General features: G+C 35.7%; 1 protein-coding gene across 3 annotated transcripts in view; it reads right to left on the bottom strand.

The window, feature by feature from the left end:
- The window catches only part of cdhr5b (cadherin-related family member 5b), a 29,680-nt gene extending 18,477 nt beyond the window's left edge, over nucleotides 1–11,203 (bottom strand). The window contains exons 1-10 of one of the 3 annotated variants that reach the window (XM_049474412.1): nucleotides 10,963–11,203; nucleotides 9,071–9,243; nucleotides 6,703–6,762; nucleotides 6,486–6,575; nucleotides 6,257–6,343; nucleotides 5,771–5,872; nucleotides 3,691–3,858; nucleotides 3,429–3,519; nucleotides 3,162–3,259; nucleotides 1,321–1,527 (exon numbers count right to left, since the gene is read on the bottom strand). In XM_049474412.1, coding sequence (XP_049330369.1) covers nucleotides 1,321–1,527; nucleotides 3,162–3,259; nucleotides 3,429–3,519; nucleotides 3,691–3,858; nucleotides 5,771–5,872; nucleotides 6,257–6,343; nucleotides 6,486–6,575; nucleotides 6,703–6,762; nucleotides 9,071–9,243; nucleotides 10,963–11,044 — 1,158 coding nt within the window. In that variant the 5' untranslated portion in view covers nucleotides 11,045–11,203. The remainder of the gene's footprint in view (nucleotides 1–1,320; nucleotides 1,528–3,161; nucleotides 3,260–3,428; nucleotides 3,520–3,690; nucleotides 3,859–5,770; nucleotides 5,873–6,256; nucleotides 6,344–6,485; nucleotides 6,576–6,702; nucleotides 6,763–9,070; nucleotides 9,244–10,962) is intronic. The other 2 variants (XM_007235198.4, XM_022672394.2) reach the window with 2 other exon arrangements.
- Nucleotides 11,204–15,653: the final 4,450 nt, after the last annotated feature.

Below are 15,653 nucleotides of genomic sequence, written 5' to 3'. Positions count from 1 at the left end.
ACTACACCTATCACTACTATGAAGGAGTTATATTACATTATATTACTTTACATCACATCACATTACATTACATTTACAATTGGCAGACGCTTTTGCCCAAAGCACCTTATAATAATGATGTACATTTAGCAATAGAGGACATAGAAGTTCAATGTAAAAAAAACATATTAGACAGGGCCAGAAGGAGGCCTAATTGAGTAAGAGGAGGAAAGGAGAGGGAAAAGGAAATTATTTTAGAAGTAGTTCTAACATAGAACCTCCGCTCATGTAGCTTTGCCATCAGCTGCCGGCGCTCAGAGGGAGCAAAATTGGCACTGCTCCCTCTGGGTGGGTAGATGGCGCTCTCTCCCCACATCACTCCTAGGGTGATGTCCACAGCACAGCTGTGATGTCCACAGCACAGCATCTGTGAGCTGATGTATCAGAACCGAGTCGCTGCGCTTTCCTCCAAGCGCACTGTGATGCTGCTCGGCAATGCTGCAGCAGCAGCAGCTTAAAAAGAAGCGGTGGTTGGCTTCACATTTATCGGAGGAAGCATGTGTTAGTCTTCGCCCTCCGGGAGATAACGTAAGTCTTTAGGAGTAAGTGCAAGCAGGAAGGAGCCTGTTCTGTCATCACCTTGTAGGCAGTGGTAAGGGCTCTGAATTTAATACAAGCAGCAATTGGTAGCCAGTGGAGCTCAGTGAGCAGTGCAGTGACATGTGCCCGTTTTGGCTGGTTGAAGACCAGGCACGGTGCTGCGTTCTGGATCATCTGAAGTGTTTTTATTAGACAGGCCAGGAGGCCTGTTAGAATAGCATTGCGTTAGAAATTGTCGCTGATTTTTCTGATGTTATACAGCGCTAAGCAGCAGAATTGAGCAACTGAGGCCACATGGTGTGTAAAGGAGAGCAGGTCATTAACCATAAGCTAAATTAATGCTTGACAGTGGGACTGGTAATATCCCACACACTTTTTTAATGAACTTATCTCTTTATTCCTCTGACATATAAAGGTCTAACTGGTGAAGAACCAGTATGCAGTGTCACTCCCATTTTAGCTGCCAAAGTTTCTTTGAAACTCCTACAGAGTCAAAGCCGTAAAGAAATCAATTTTCTCAATAAACTTTCATAATAAGGATGTTTTTTTTGTAAATTCTTGAAAATACTATGTTTACCTAGATTCCAATCATAAAATCAATAAAAGATGAAAACATTTTTCTTTAGCACAGTCATTGCACTGTGCAATATGTAATAATATATTAGTATATAAATATATACAAATATATAAAAAATAAAATTTGGAATTTATTTAAAAATAAAACAAAAATCAAACACTTACATCAGCAAAGTCATCATCTGTGGCCAGAACTTGTAAAGGTTTGTTGCTGTTCTTGCTTTCCAGCACCATACTGCCCACATCTGCATCTTCAGAGATAAAGCCCTCATAACTGGATTTAACGAACTTTGGGGGATGCAAGCTCTTGATGACCACCTGTAGTGTGACGGTGGTGGTGGCGAACATGTCCGGAGTGAGCTGCTCATAGGCCTGTGGAAAGAGTTAAGCTGTTCGGATTGATGTGTTTTTAGCCTAATAATCAGAATGAAAATACTGATATATGTGTATAGTGTGGATGTCTCTTATAATTAACTTAATATAAAAAACAGATGTACAATATAACTTGTTCATATCATAATTTAGTGATAATACATTTTATTTGTATTAGTGCTGTCAATGTTAACATGTTTATGCGCACAATTAATCTGGAAATGCATACATGTTTTAATGCAAATTAACCATTTTACCAAGTTTGACCCTAATTTTCTCCCAAAATTCACTCAGAGCCAGGTGGTTAATTAGTGGTTTTGTTTAGCAATGTAAACGAGTTGTTAGTGAGTCAAATTGTAACGGCCCAGTTTTTCAAAAGCATCTTAGCACTGAGAACATTTTAACAAAGAGATAAAGTGCTCAGTGTAAAGCTCACTCAACCATCTAAAAATCATCTTAGTGCAAAGAACCTTTTGGAAAAAGCACCCCTGTTCAGAAGGTTGTTGAAATATGAATTAAATCTCATAACTATCACTCTTACCCTTCCTTCCTTTTCTTATTCTTCTGCTCCTTCTCTCTCTCTCTCTCTCTCTCTCTTTTTCAAACACACACATACACAGCTGCTGCCCCCGTGAAGCATATGTTTGCCATGTTTACACTTCTAACTGCATTAATCACTTGTTTATATGTTAAAATTATGTTTAACAGCTGTTTGAGCTGCGAGCTGTTTTCCATTAAGGCTTCTGTGTCAGAGCATTGTTGTGTTTGATAAAACTTTTATTTAGCAGATTAAAAGATTCCAATTTCAAAATCATCTAAACTACACTAAGATATTTTAATAAAATGACTAGCCAGTTTGCAGTGCGTACATTAGGACACATTATTGTTTTTTCTCCCTTCCAAAAATGCAAGGACATGCAATTTTTTCACCTTAGTTAATGACTAAATGTTTTTGTGATAAATTTCATATATATATAATTTGACAATTATATTTATAGTATAGTGTTGCAGGTTGTAAGTGATTTCAAACAGAATGGTAGTGATACTTGAGTATTGTATACCGTATAACAGTTATTGTATAACAGTACTTTAAATACAGCAACACATCTACCTCATACAATTAGCCAAAATGCACAAAGGAGCATTCTATTGTCAAAACACAAAAAACGGCATTCACATCAACTAATCCTCTCAAAACACTAATGCATGTTCTCTGTTCCAGAGCTACATATAGTCAGTCACAGTGCCACCACTGTCAAAATACTAAAAGCTAGTGACATTACAGAAACAGCATCAAGATTGTTTTTTTTTTATAATAAAATAAATGTATTTGAGTTTCAAATGTGTGCATTTAATTTTGCCATGCTGTATTCAAGCAATAGCAAATAAGATCAGAGAGATTCAGAACTGTGCTGGTGGGAAATCTTGTATGTTCATAAAATGTTATCATGTTTAAAACATGCTGATTGGGTGCATATTGCGTGAAAGCAACACAAATTGTATCGGTATTACAGTCCACTACAGACAGATGTTGTGTTAACTGTATTTAGAGTTTTGAAAATGTGAACACAGAATGGTCAAAAGCATGCTAGCTACTGTAAAAAAACTGTAATAAACATATAACATTGTCTTACCATGACTGTCAGTACAATTGGTCCTGCTACATCCACTGCCTTCAGCATTGTGATGTCCCCACTGTTTGGATCAATGCTGAATATACCATCCTCATTTCCTATTCAGAGATAAAGTCTGACTAAGTCAGCCCATTCAACAGAAGCTGCTGGAGCAGGTGTGTAGAACCACACTCTTATTATAACTTAAAATGATGTGGAGCATATCTAATTGGGTGACAATAATAACAAAAACAAAACCCACAAACAACATCAGATCTACTGTCTGACCTGAAAGAAGTCTGTAATTGATTGGATCATTCCTGCCTTTGTCTCCATCAATGGCATGAACTGGACCAGGTTCCAGAGTCAAAGCTTCAGTCTGTGATTATAAAAGAGAAGAAACCTGTCATTCATTTACTTGGGTTAAGCCATTAAAGAACACCATACATGGTAAAAATGGAAGTGGCATTTATTAGTACAGTAATAAATCTAAGATTTTCAGGTGGACATGGACAGATCTATTGTTGGAAGCACAGGGAGGGGTACATACCGCTTGCTCTGTTAGATTGACTGTCCCTTGGTATCCAGTATTGAGGCAGATTTTGGAGATGCCAATAAGGGTTTCTGTACAAGGCTGGAACCATGGCGGTCGGTTATTGATGTCAGTGATTGTCACTGTAATTGTAGCTGAGGCAGTATGAACAGGTGGTGGAGAATCCTGAAATTTCACCAGCAAGAACATTGTCAGAGAGTCATTTGGCCACAAAAAAAAAAAAAAAAAAAAAAAACGGTTCATTGCCATAGCCCATATTAATACCAGTTTCAATACACCGCACAGATTTTTAACTGTGACACAGGGAAGTTAAACTATTCTCCTCTATGATGGAAATGTCTATATGGTTCTTTCCTGAGTAAATGATCCTTCTCTATGGTGGAAATGTCTATATGGTTCTTTCTTGTGGTAAATTATTCTTCTTAATGGTGGAAATGTCTATATGGTTCTTAATTAAACTGATACTTTTCTTCCTGTGACACAGGAAAGCTGGTTCATTTACAGTTTTTCTCAATAGCTAAAACACTAAACCTTGTTGTCTAAACCAAACGCTCATTGCTTTAGGCACCTTTTTCTTATTTAGACACAACTTGCAAACATATTTTCACGCACTAAAACACAGTTTGCAGTGTGATGCGCTTGGGTGGCATAATGGTAAGCACAGGCACCAAAAGTGAAACTCAGTGAAAGCACAGCAAATCAAAATTAATCACGCTTGTGGATAATGATGTGAAGAAAGCATTATAATCCAGTACAAAGAGCCCTGGTCACTGAAATTACACTATGGACAGAAACTGTCAGAGAGGAAGAGTAAGAGGTCAAAGAGGAGGAAGAGAAGGTATGAGACAAAGATCAATTATTTCAGATGAAATTTGGGCAACAGTCATAGACCATGTTCTTGGAAGCGGGACTTCGAGTTCAGCTCAACCTAAGCAGATTCACTGTGTCCACAATAGTCCAAAGATTCAGAAAGTACAAGTAATTTTTTATTTTTATTTTTTTTTTTTTACAATTTTTCCACATTGTTCACACACAAAATGTGGAACTATGCACACAAATCCAAAAACATTAAGCTTATGTGCATTGTGACTCCAAACTGCTAAACTCTAAGCACAATTCCACATGTTCTCACTCAAATATCATTCTAAATCACAGCTTTGCAAATCTCTAAACACAATTTGCATCATTTAGTCCATCTTGGTCACCTAGAAATCACTGACTTGTGTGCATTTGAGTTTGTACAGTGGCCTCATGGAGTCAAAAACATAACCAAATACTTCTGATAACAGTGCTTTGAATTTATATTGTCAGTGTTTATTTGATGCTATGCAAGACATAAGCATATAAATAGCTGTGTGTGTTGTTTTGGTGGAAGGAATCAGTTTTGCTAGAGATTTGTGGAGTTTCAACAAAGCAGTTAATCATTTTCAGTTTTGAAAAACTGAGCTAAGTTTCTAGAAATGCATTTAAACATTTGGGAAAAACTGTATTACGAAGATATCTGCATTATGACTCAATACAAAGGTGTTTCATTACATTCATTGTCCAATATACTTATAGGACTAATACTGCATGTATTTTTTTGTAACTGCATGTTCTTTTTGTAGAATTGTTCTTTTTGTAGAATTGTTCTTTTTGTAGAATTGTTCTTTTTGTAGAATTGTTCTTTTTGTAGAATTGTTCTTTTTATAATACAAGTGTTACAGTAAACAGGATTGTTCTTTTGAAAATGATTTTTGGGAAGAGTAAAGATTATTTCTAAAGACTTTATGATCTGATCATTGTGTTTTCCTTTTTTTTCTATGTTGTGTGTCATGACTGGTCAGTAGTGTTTTTTATTTTGATTGACTCGGGGTCTGATCTGACATCATTGTTTGCTTTTGAGCACAGTTTGAACTGTTTTGTGAATGTAGTTTGAAAATTGAGTTTTGTGTTTACAGTTCAGAGATATGCAGGGATGATTTCAAGAAACGTGTCTTGGCAATTGAGAAAAAATGTAAATTATTCATTTACTAATACTTGCATGAGATTTACAACAAAATACATACTCCTCATATTATTCAGTTTCAATACATACCTCAACATAGAGCATAAGAGTGACTTCTGGAGTGGTGTCATAATCCAGATTTTTGTTTACCAGGATTAATGGGTTTAAATATGACTGCAGCCTAAATTCACCCTAAGAGAGAGAGAAAATATTGGACTTAGACACAGTTTTTGTGATGGAAATGATTCTTCTCTATGATGAGAATGTCTATATGGTTCTATTACTGAATAAATGATTCTTCTCTACGGTAGAAATGTCTATATGGTTCTTTACTGAATAAATGATTTAATGATTCCTCTTTATGGCAGAAATGTGTAAATGTTTATTCCTGAATAAATGATTATTCTTTGTAGTTGAATATTATTTACAAAACACTTTTAATAAGTAATACATGTCAATGGTCTCCCAGCACAGCAAAATCTATCAAATCTATTAAACTGCTGTCTTTACTAATGTACCCCCTTTTTTTAATGTAAACATCTTATGATACTCAAATAAAAACAGTTTAGGCCTTACCATGGGGGAGTGAAGGGTGTAGTTCAGTGGGAATTTATCAAGGTCAGTAGCCTCAATTTTTTCAACACTTGTGCCAATTGGTGACAGCTTAAAAACAGACAAAAGTTTTCAGTTTTTTAGCAACTTTTTATTTCAAACACAAATAACAACTAAGCATACTGTAAACATGCTCTGAGGATTGTTAACTCTGTTAATTCTATTGTTTCTCAGGAATTGTGATCGGATTTACCTCGGGTACTTCCAGCTGGTAGTGGCTCTGTGCGAACACTGGAGGATTGTCATTGATGTCTTCCACCGTAACAATAATGCGTAGAAGAGGCTGGAAAGAAGCATTTTACATTATGGCATCACTGCCTACTGCCTACACCATAGAAACCACAAAAAAGACATATGACATATGAAGAGAAAGAGGTTAAGAAGAATGAAACTTGTTAGACTAAACTTACCGAAGTCTCCCCTGGTCTGGTGCATTGTATTTCAACTAGCAGTATGTTGTTATCAAGGGTCTGATGAAAAAGACAACATAGATATTTTTGCTTTGTTCATAAATAAATCAAATAACAGTTTTTAAAATCTTGTAATATTGTTTTATCATTAACTGGCTGTTACATTTTGCTATTTTATTTTTTGTTAGGGGTTTGGTGTACTAGAAAACACTAAAAACTCTCAGTTTGCAGCAAACCAATCAAACAAAAAAAATAAATACAGTAACTCAACACAACTAGAATAACAAGTCCTTTCTTCAAAATCAAACCAAATCACTTTTAATGATTAGCAGTGTCAGAAATCAAATCAAGGTCTTAATTGCCTCAGATGTGCCTGAGATAAAACACACCAGATACCAGGATTGTTTAGGGGTCTGTTGTGGGTGATGTTTGGCTAAAGCTGTCATACAACTTGAGAAGAGATCATTGCTTTGTATGAACAAGGAAAAGCAAGGGCTCTGAATATTCCTAGAGATACATTGAAGAGCATAGCTCAAAATCAGTGGATTTCTAAGGAACAACCATTGAGTGACCGCAAAACACCTTCAGTAGCATTTGGTGGCAGCAGGTTTCAGTTTGCAAAGTAAGGAGCACACTAAACACTGAAGATTTCAGAACTTTCAGGCCTATTGATCTGCATTTTTTGAAGAACTAATAATAAAGCACACACTGAAAAACACACCCTATCTACAGTGATCCTGGTGGTGTCTCACTGATGATCTGGGGTTTTCTCTGGCACTGGGAACTTTCAGCATGGACTGCAGGACATATAATTAAATCCTAGGAGAAAACATCATGCTGAAGCAGAAATTTGGGCATCACTTTTAGCATGACAATTTCAAGCATACCTCAGAGTCCAACAAGGCTTGGTTTTAGAATAATCTGAAAGAGTGGCTGTCACAGTCGCCTGACTTAAACCTTACAGAAACTCTTTGAATGGATTTGAAGTAGGTGGTCTGGCATGTGTTGGAACCCTCTTGTGTTGGAGATAACTGCTGTTGTAGAAAAGAAAATGAAAGGTGGGCTACCCCCACCTCTCGTCCGGGGTACAACTCCCCTACGTGTTCGTTTGATAGAGAGACGTAGACTCTGGAGTGAAGTTGAAAGCAAACCAAGTATTTATTACTGAATTCAGGAGAACCAATACATACAAGACAGTTAACAGCCGTCCCAGTAAAAGTTCTGACCCCCCTCTGATCTGACTCCATGTTTATACCCCAAATGACGTGAACCCTGCTGATGAGGCGTTGCTAAAATCATCTCATGTTAGTACGCGTAATTTCATGTGTTAGTGCTCAAGTTTCACAGGTCTGACCGGACCACTAGTGTTTGGCCTTGATTGTGTCCAGCCGGACAGTGTGGTATTGTTTTAAGAATTGACTGGGTCCAGTCAGACAGTGTGATATTGTTCCAGTAATTAGACAGTGCCGCCCTCCCTATGTGCGCGCGTCCTCCCGCTTTGGTAGGTGAAGGACTTTGCACGCACAGAGAGAAAGGCCACACTGTTCGTCCCGAAGCCTCCTTTGTATCAATTTAGTTCATCCAGAGAGCACTAGCTGATGATTGATGGTCGTTAGTCAAAGACATGCAGTAAACGAAATGCTTCAAGCATGAGCTACACGAGTCTCACAATAAATCTCATATGTTATATGTTAATGTGTTAGTGGCGCGTGGTTAGACCGCCATACAATAGACCCTATGTGTTAGTAAACGCCTTATGTATCGTGTGGGTTAATTTGTCATAATAGAGTCTGTGTTAGTCACATGCCTGATCAAACAATGTTTTACTATATATGTAAAGAATATATTGTGATTATTGGTTAATCTTCTATATAAATGCGTGTAAAATACACTGTGAGTAATAAAAATTATCAAATACAATGTGAGTATTGGTTATGCATATAAAATACAAGGTTTCACACAATGATTATGTAATTATAGATACTAAGATAAGTAATCATAACTGAAAGATATTTGTCAATACACCCAAAGTATAATAAACAGTTACTCTTCACTGCCCATAAGGGACTCTTCAGAAACAATGCCAGAATCTGGGGTCTGGATATTGAAACCTATTTGTAGCAGGTCATAACAGCATAATAGTATTTAGGATACTAAAGATGCTGGTTATGGTGGGGTACATCTGAAGTACATCTGAAACTGTATAAATCTCTCTCTCTCTCTCTCTCTCTATATATATATATATATATATATATATATATATATATATATATATATATATATATATATATATATATATATATATATATATATATATATATATATATGAGAGGTTTGTTAGTACTGCTTATAAATGGGAGCTATTTACCTCATAGTCCAGAACTTTGACTGCCACAAGGTTAGTGCCATTTAGGCCAAAAGCTTCTTCAGGGTTAGTTATGATATTCATGGTCACCCCATCCTGAACAGTTATTTCAGCAACAACTTGCCCAATAGTGTTGTTCTCCTTGAACACTGGGGAGTTGGTTTCAGTTGTACACACTGTAGCAAGCAGACACAATGAGAGATAAGAATAAGAGAAACTCATATCAGGGTCACAGTCATTTTATTCACCAATACTCAACAAGCTCAGTGGACAAAATACAGTACATTGCAAATAGTAAGAAAAATATTTGTGACTTGATATCTTGTGCTGTCATATTTTATTTTATTAAATCTGACCCTAAATATTTCCAAAATATCCAAACATTCAAAATATTTTAGTTAAAGTGATATTGGTTTTATGTACCAGAAATTACAAAATGGAAAATGCTATTTGCATTATAATTCAACCAAAGTACAGATGAAACTTCCCCTACCAGAACACAGGCCTACAGTCGCTCTCTCTATACCCTTAATTCAAGTACAACTGATCAGACGGGGAATGTAAAGATCAAACTAGAAATAAACTACATAGGAAAGGATATACATATACAAAACAGAAACCATGAACGAGCACTGCTGGATCTGCTGGAAGGAAAAGTAACGTATCAGAAAAACGGTTTAACATTCACAAACCCTCTTCAAATAAGTGTCAAATAAAAATTATCATTAGAACACATTGCACAGCAGTACAACAAAGTTGAACTTTTCTCTGAGAGAAGCAACATCATCTGATCAACCTGCATAACCTGGAACAAAACAGGGGGAAATCTTTTCCAAACCGTAAATTCCTCCTTCTTACAAATCCTCAACAGATCTCAACTTTATTTGGGGGGTTTGAACACTTATGTAAACAATATTTTCTTTTTAATCTTCAAACACATGAATAACATTAATTTTGACTTAGAACGTTTTTTATAAACTCCTAACTGATACAGTCTGGGTAAGGGTTTTTTAAAATCCAGATTAATCTGATGATTTGTAACCCTCCTGTTATGCTGAACTGTAGGAAACAGCAGTAATGTTTCCAGGTCTAACTGACCTGTGTTTAACTATGTTTAACTATCCAAATTTAGATAAAAATTATTTCTCCATAAATATAATCTTTAGACCAATTAATAGAAATACAATTTATATTGAGTGTTACCATATATTTATTGGTTTATTGATCATTCATATTGTTCAAATTTGATTTTTTTACCCTTCCCCCTAATTGTCACCATGGGTTAAATTGACCTGAACAGAGTGTGGTATACAAACATATATAAACATACAGAAAATTAACATTTAATAAGTAAGTTTCATTTTTATCATATGTTTCATTACTTTCATTATGTCCACAATAAATAGTTTCATGCTTCAAAAAATATTTATAATATTTTCATTTTTTTTTTTGCTGGACATCTCCTCAGTATGAAAGAAATCCTTAAGCTAAATGTAAAAATAGATTTCTGTTATTAGACGTTTTGTAAGAACTTATGATGATGTCACTGGATTTACAGTTAGTAAATAGTAGGAGTGTAATCTAATGTACATTTAATTAATCCAGCACTTATAGCAATTTTGATCTGGTTACTATTTGTTCTGTTTATAGATGTTTTATCATCCCGCTCTCATAACTTATTAAAATTACAGCTATCATATAAAGTTTTCATGATTTTAAAAATTACATGGTTTTCTAGATATTTCAGTTCAGAAAAATGTCATTGCTTATAATCTATATACATTTATCCATAATTTTAAAGCTGATCTCTATAATCTCTATAAACAGTTGTTTTATTATCAAACAAAATATAAACACCTGCTAAAACTGTATTTCACATGCAGCACAGTACTTACGTTGCCCAGAAGCGTTGATGGAGAACACGACCAGGAGACAGAAAGCTGTTCTGAGTGTTAAGTTGAGATGTTTTAGATCCATTGTTCTCTGTTTGATGGGTCAGTGCTAATGAAATGATATGATATGGAGCATCAGCGGTTCTCTGCTCTATCAGCTTCTTGTTCATATAACACATTCACAGTGCTGCGGATAAGAGAGAGAAAACAGCATGCTTCAGACCCAACCTTTGAGATGAGACCTTATCAGCACTTTACTGCCTATAAAACCTGTTCATGGTGGACTTTTCCCCCCACATAAATTCATCATCTATGTAGAGAGAACTGATGCGACAGTGGACAAAACCTGAGCACACAGACACAGGCCTGTGTTTAATTCAATCTTTGCTGAAGGCATATGCACTGATATAATCAGATCAGAAGAGAAAGGAAAGGCAAATAGTGTGTGTGCAATGTTTTAGATTCATTTTCACTCCTAAGAGAGGACTCAAGAGTGTGTCAAGGGTTTCAGAAAGAGAGAGAGAGAGAGAGAGAGAGAGAGCTTATCTAGGATTCATTCCCTCCCTCTCTCCATATTAGTCAGTACATAAAAAGCAAAAGCACTTAGCATCAGCATTCTCACTCTCAAAACCCTGGCAATGAAATGTGGTGAAAGATTATTTAGTTATATTTAGCATGGTTATGATCAGTGTACACCAATGATAATACATTTTCAAGATTTAACTCAAATGACGCATTATATTTATAGAGACATGTTGATTTTAACTTGAAATAATTTTTTTACATTTTATACAGTTTTTATTGATATAGGAGTACAATTGCTAACAGGCGAAGGTCCTGAATTGTTGACAGGTGAAGCTAAATAATTCTTAAAGTAGTTGAATAACATTTTTTTTTCATTATTTATGTAGCTACTTAAAAATAATATATGAAGCTACACATCATTTACTTTTAACGTCAGTAATTTTTAACATCTGTGACATCACAAACCATCACATTGTTTTATTTCCAAGGAACTGAAGACACTTGCTAAATGCTCAGATAAAAATTTATTAATTTCACTTTTAATATTTGTAGCTGAGGATATCGGAGCTGTCCATCCTGTCATGGTAAAAAATGAAGGAAATTAAAATCATTTTTAAAAAGGTACCTTTGAAACCGGATATGGTCACCATAAACAATTTGAAAAGACTGCATCTTGAAGTCAACCACGTTTTCATTAAATTATCATTTTCACTAAAATTGTACACCCTGTTATAAAGCTTATCATGACACATGCCTGACAGGAAATTAAAAGTGATTGAAAAGCTAGGAATATATAATTTCGGTCTTATAAATATGATGACAAATGATAGTAAAAAAAATCTAAATTAGTCTTTGTTTTTGTAATTTGCACAGTATCCTGATAATGACCCAGCAGCATATGAGCACATCATCAGCTCAAGTTTCTAAAGCTTCATGCAAGATCCAAAAGAAGTTAAAAAAGGGAAAAAGCAAGACATAAACTTCTTAAAAATATATATTATAGAACAGAATAAGTATTCTAAAAAGATTAAATATGAACACCAGACTTTGCCTTTGTTCTAGAACAGCGCACACCAAGAGACCATGTTTTTATTATAGCATTAGTGAGTGTCATCATACTGTTCAGGGTTTTACTGTATGGCTTACTGGAATTTTTATCTGGGAGAGTACCTATCGACTTTGTGCCAGCTATGTGTTATCTGCTGTTACTCTCACAATTATCAAGATCATAGTATGATCAACATTTAATGATAAGAGCACAATCAAAACAGTTGACAAAGAAACAAAACGACATCTTACTTACATATTATTGTGCAAAAAAGGGATTTTTGTTGCATATATATTCTTTTTTTCTGACACTAAAAAATAAATTATTTAATGGTAAATTTGATAGATGGTGGTCTTTGTTTTTTTTAGAGACTCCTACTTGAACCACATACATTGTGTAATTTTTAATGAATGAGTTAGAAATTAAGATATTAAAGGTTAGGAGCAGGGATTTAAAATATATTTGAAGATTTGTTGATTTGTTGTACTTATACTTATAGTGAAGTTATGAATATAACTTAATTAATCCACGCCCTTATTCCTCCCACTCTCCCCCTATATAAAGAGTCACTTCCTCTCTACCTGGATGACGAACAATTTTGCACCCACCTCTTCCCCATCATCCTCCTTCTTTCCTTCTCCCTTTTCTCTTCATGTATCTCTTCTTGTGGGGGGGCTTCAGCTTTACACTTTACCAGCGAAGCTGCCCCGAACTCCTGCCCAAAATCCTCTGAGTTCACCCCTCCTTTTCCTTTTCCTTCCAGTCCAAGGGCGTGGAAAATACTAGCAAATTCCACTTTTTTCTTCTGTGGACGCAACAGGACTGCAAAATTTGTTTGTTTTCACAACATATATGGATGGAATAGCTGCACATGCTCTTGATATGTACTGCAGATTTACATGTGTGAAGTTCAGTAGACAAGCTCAAACAGTGTATATTGTTGTTAAGCATGAGCTACGTTTACAAACCAGAACTGGTAATGACAAAAAAAAAAAAAACAGAAAGAAAGACAAAAGTACAAAAGATTTTGACACAAAAAGGTCACATAAAACGTGAGTGATCAAGAATTCCTATAGCCTGGAAAGTGATGCTGTTGAGCTTGTGATTCCCAGTTTTGTTTTGATTATGCAGGGATTCGATATTTATTAATTATTTATCAATTATGGTATAAATTGGTTTCTGTCTCTCTCTATATCTGTGTGTGTGTGATATTGGACTACAGAGAACTGCTGTTTGAACAACACAGTGACAAAATCTTCGTTTTGAAAATGTGATTCAAGTTTAGCAAGTCTTCCAGCTGCTTCTGGAAGCTACAAGCTTCTTTGTGGACTGTTTATGTGCTTAGCATTAAACTTTGTGAGGTGTTAGCTTAGCCTGCTATGCTCATGGGGACAGAGAGACTGGAGCTGGTGAGTAGAATCAAGGTGATTTAAAAATGTCGGCTACATGTAGACAGAGTCTAAATTGTAGCTTTAGCTAGCTAGCTGTGTTTCTCTTGCATGTGTGCATGTATGTATATGTAAATGTTTATGCTGTAGTTTTGAGTAATTTTGCAGTCTATATTGGCTTTGAACAGAACGTTTTATAGTTGAGGTGATTTTTTTTGTCAATATTAGAGATTCTTTAACCTCCACACATTCAAAGGATAAATTTACAACACCTCCTCTGCGGGGTTTGTGGCCTGGCAGCTTATCAGCATTCTTAAGTTCTTTACCAGAGCATTATTACCAAGAAGAGCACATCCTGTGGAGTGTGTGATTAATGGCAGTCTTTGTGAGGCATTTGAAAAAAGAAAGGTTTATTTTCAAATACACAGCAGTTCAACTTGTATGATCATAAATCTTCATCGGTCTTCCAGAATAATTGTTTTATTGTGTTCAGTCTTCACATTGTATGCATTCATGCATTGTATTGCTGGATACAGATGGGTTGGGTGTGTCACTGGTACACATTGGCACACATATATTGCTTCATCAGTGTGTTCACTCGCTCTGTGTCTGCAGTGAGGCCACTGTGAAAAACAACAACACAGGAGTCAAACAACACCTTCTAAAGAGATACCGAACACAGCAAATAATGTGGCACTAAAGAATACCTGTTTTTTTTTTCACAAAATGTGAGCCAGGTAATTGGAAAAAAAAAACGCATGGAAAAAGGAAAAAAACACAGCATTGTGGGGCTATAATTAATTGAAGAATAAATTTGTTTAATATATATAATTAAAAAAAAAAATTAGTCATATATTTCAATATATTTCTCCAAGTCTGTCTGGTTCCTTTTAATTAAATACTCCAAGCCAACATGCTGATAGGGCTCAGATGGGTGGAACAGTGGATGGGTGGGTTCCAGGTGGAAATGGGCTGTGAGTGTATTTGTACATGTGTTTTTAATGAGACCCAGTTGGGTTTTACAAATGGATCCTACCATTACATCCCCATTACAGGTCCCATCTAGGCCCCATGTGCAGTGTACGACCCAGATGGGACCCAGAATTAACCCCTCCTGAGCCAAACACTGACCATGATGGGGCCCAACACTTACATTTATATGTGGGGCCAACATGGACATTCTGGGATCCAGGTGAGATCATTTTCTACAACATTTACACAACTTTCTGGTTCTGATAGGCCAGGGGACTGAGTATTTTTTATTGGTGGAACTGGTACAAAAGTGTATCTGTCCTTAGTGTCACAACATTAGGAGTTATCATTATTTTGCAAACTTTTTGTACACAATAATGCAACTTTCCTGGTATAATTCCTTACAATATTTTTATCTGAATTAAATATTTTTAAATAATATATAAATAGACATTTTTCCCTAAAATCTTAGACTTTATTCTCAAAATCTAAAGTACTAAAGTATTTTTTCATGTAATTTATTTTAAAAATTTCCCATTTTCTCCCCAATTTACAGGGCCAATTACCCATCCCACTCATTAGGACTCCCCCTATCACTAGTGATGCCCCAACACCAGGAAGGTGAAGACTAGCACATACCTCCTCCAACATATGTGTCAGTCAGCCACCAACTCTTTTCAAACTGCTGCTGATTGCTGAGTATCATCACAGTGCGCTCGGAAGGAAGCGCGGTGATTCGGTTCCTATACATCAGCTCACAG

This window comes from Astyanax mexicanus, chromosome 2 (assembly GCF_023375975.1).
Source record: "Astyanax mexicanus isolate ESR-SI-001 chromosome 2, AstMex3_surface, whole genome shotgun sequence".
Classification (NCBI taxonomy): Eukaryota; Metazoa; Chordata; class Actinopteri; order Characiformes; family Acestrorhamphidae; genus Astyanax; species Astyanax mexicanus.
Note: the sequence above shows the minus strand (reverse complement) of the source record. Positions and strands in the feature narration are given on the sequence as shown.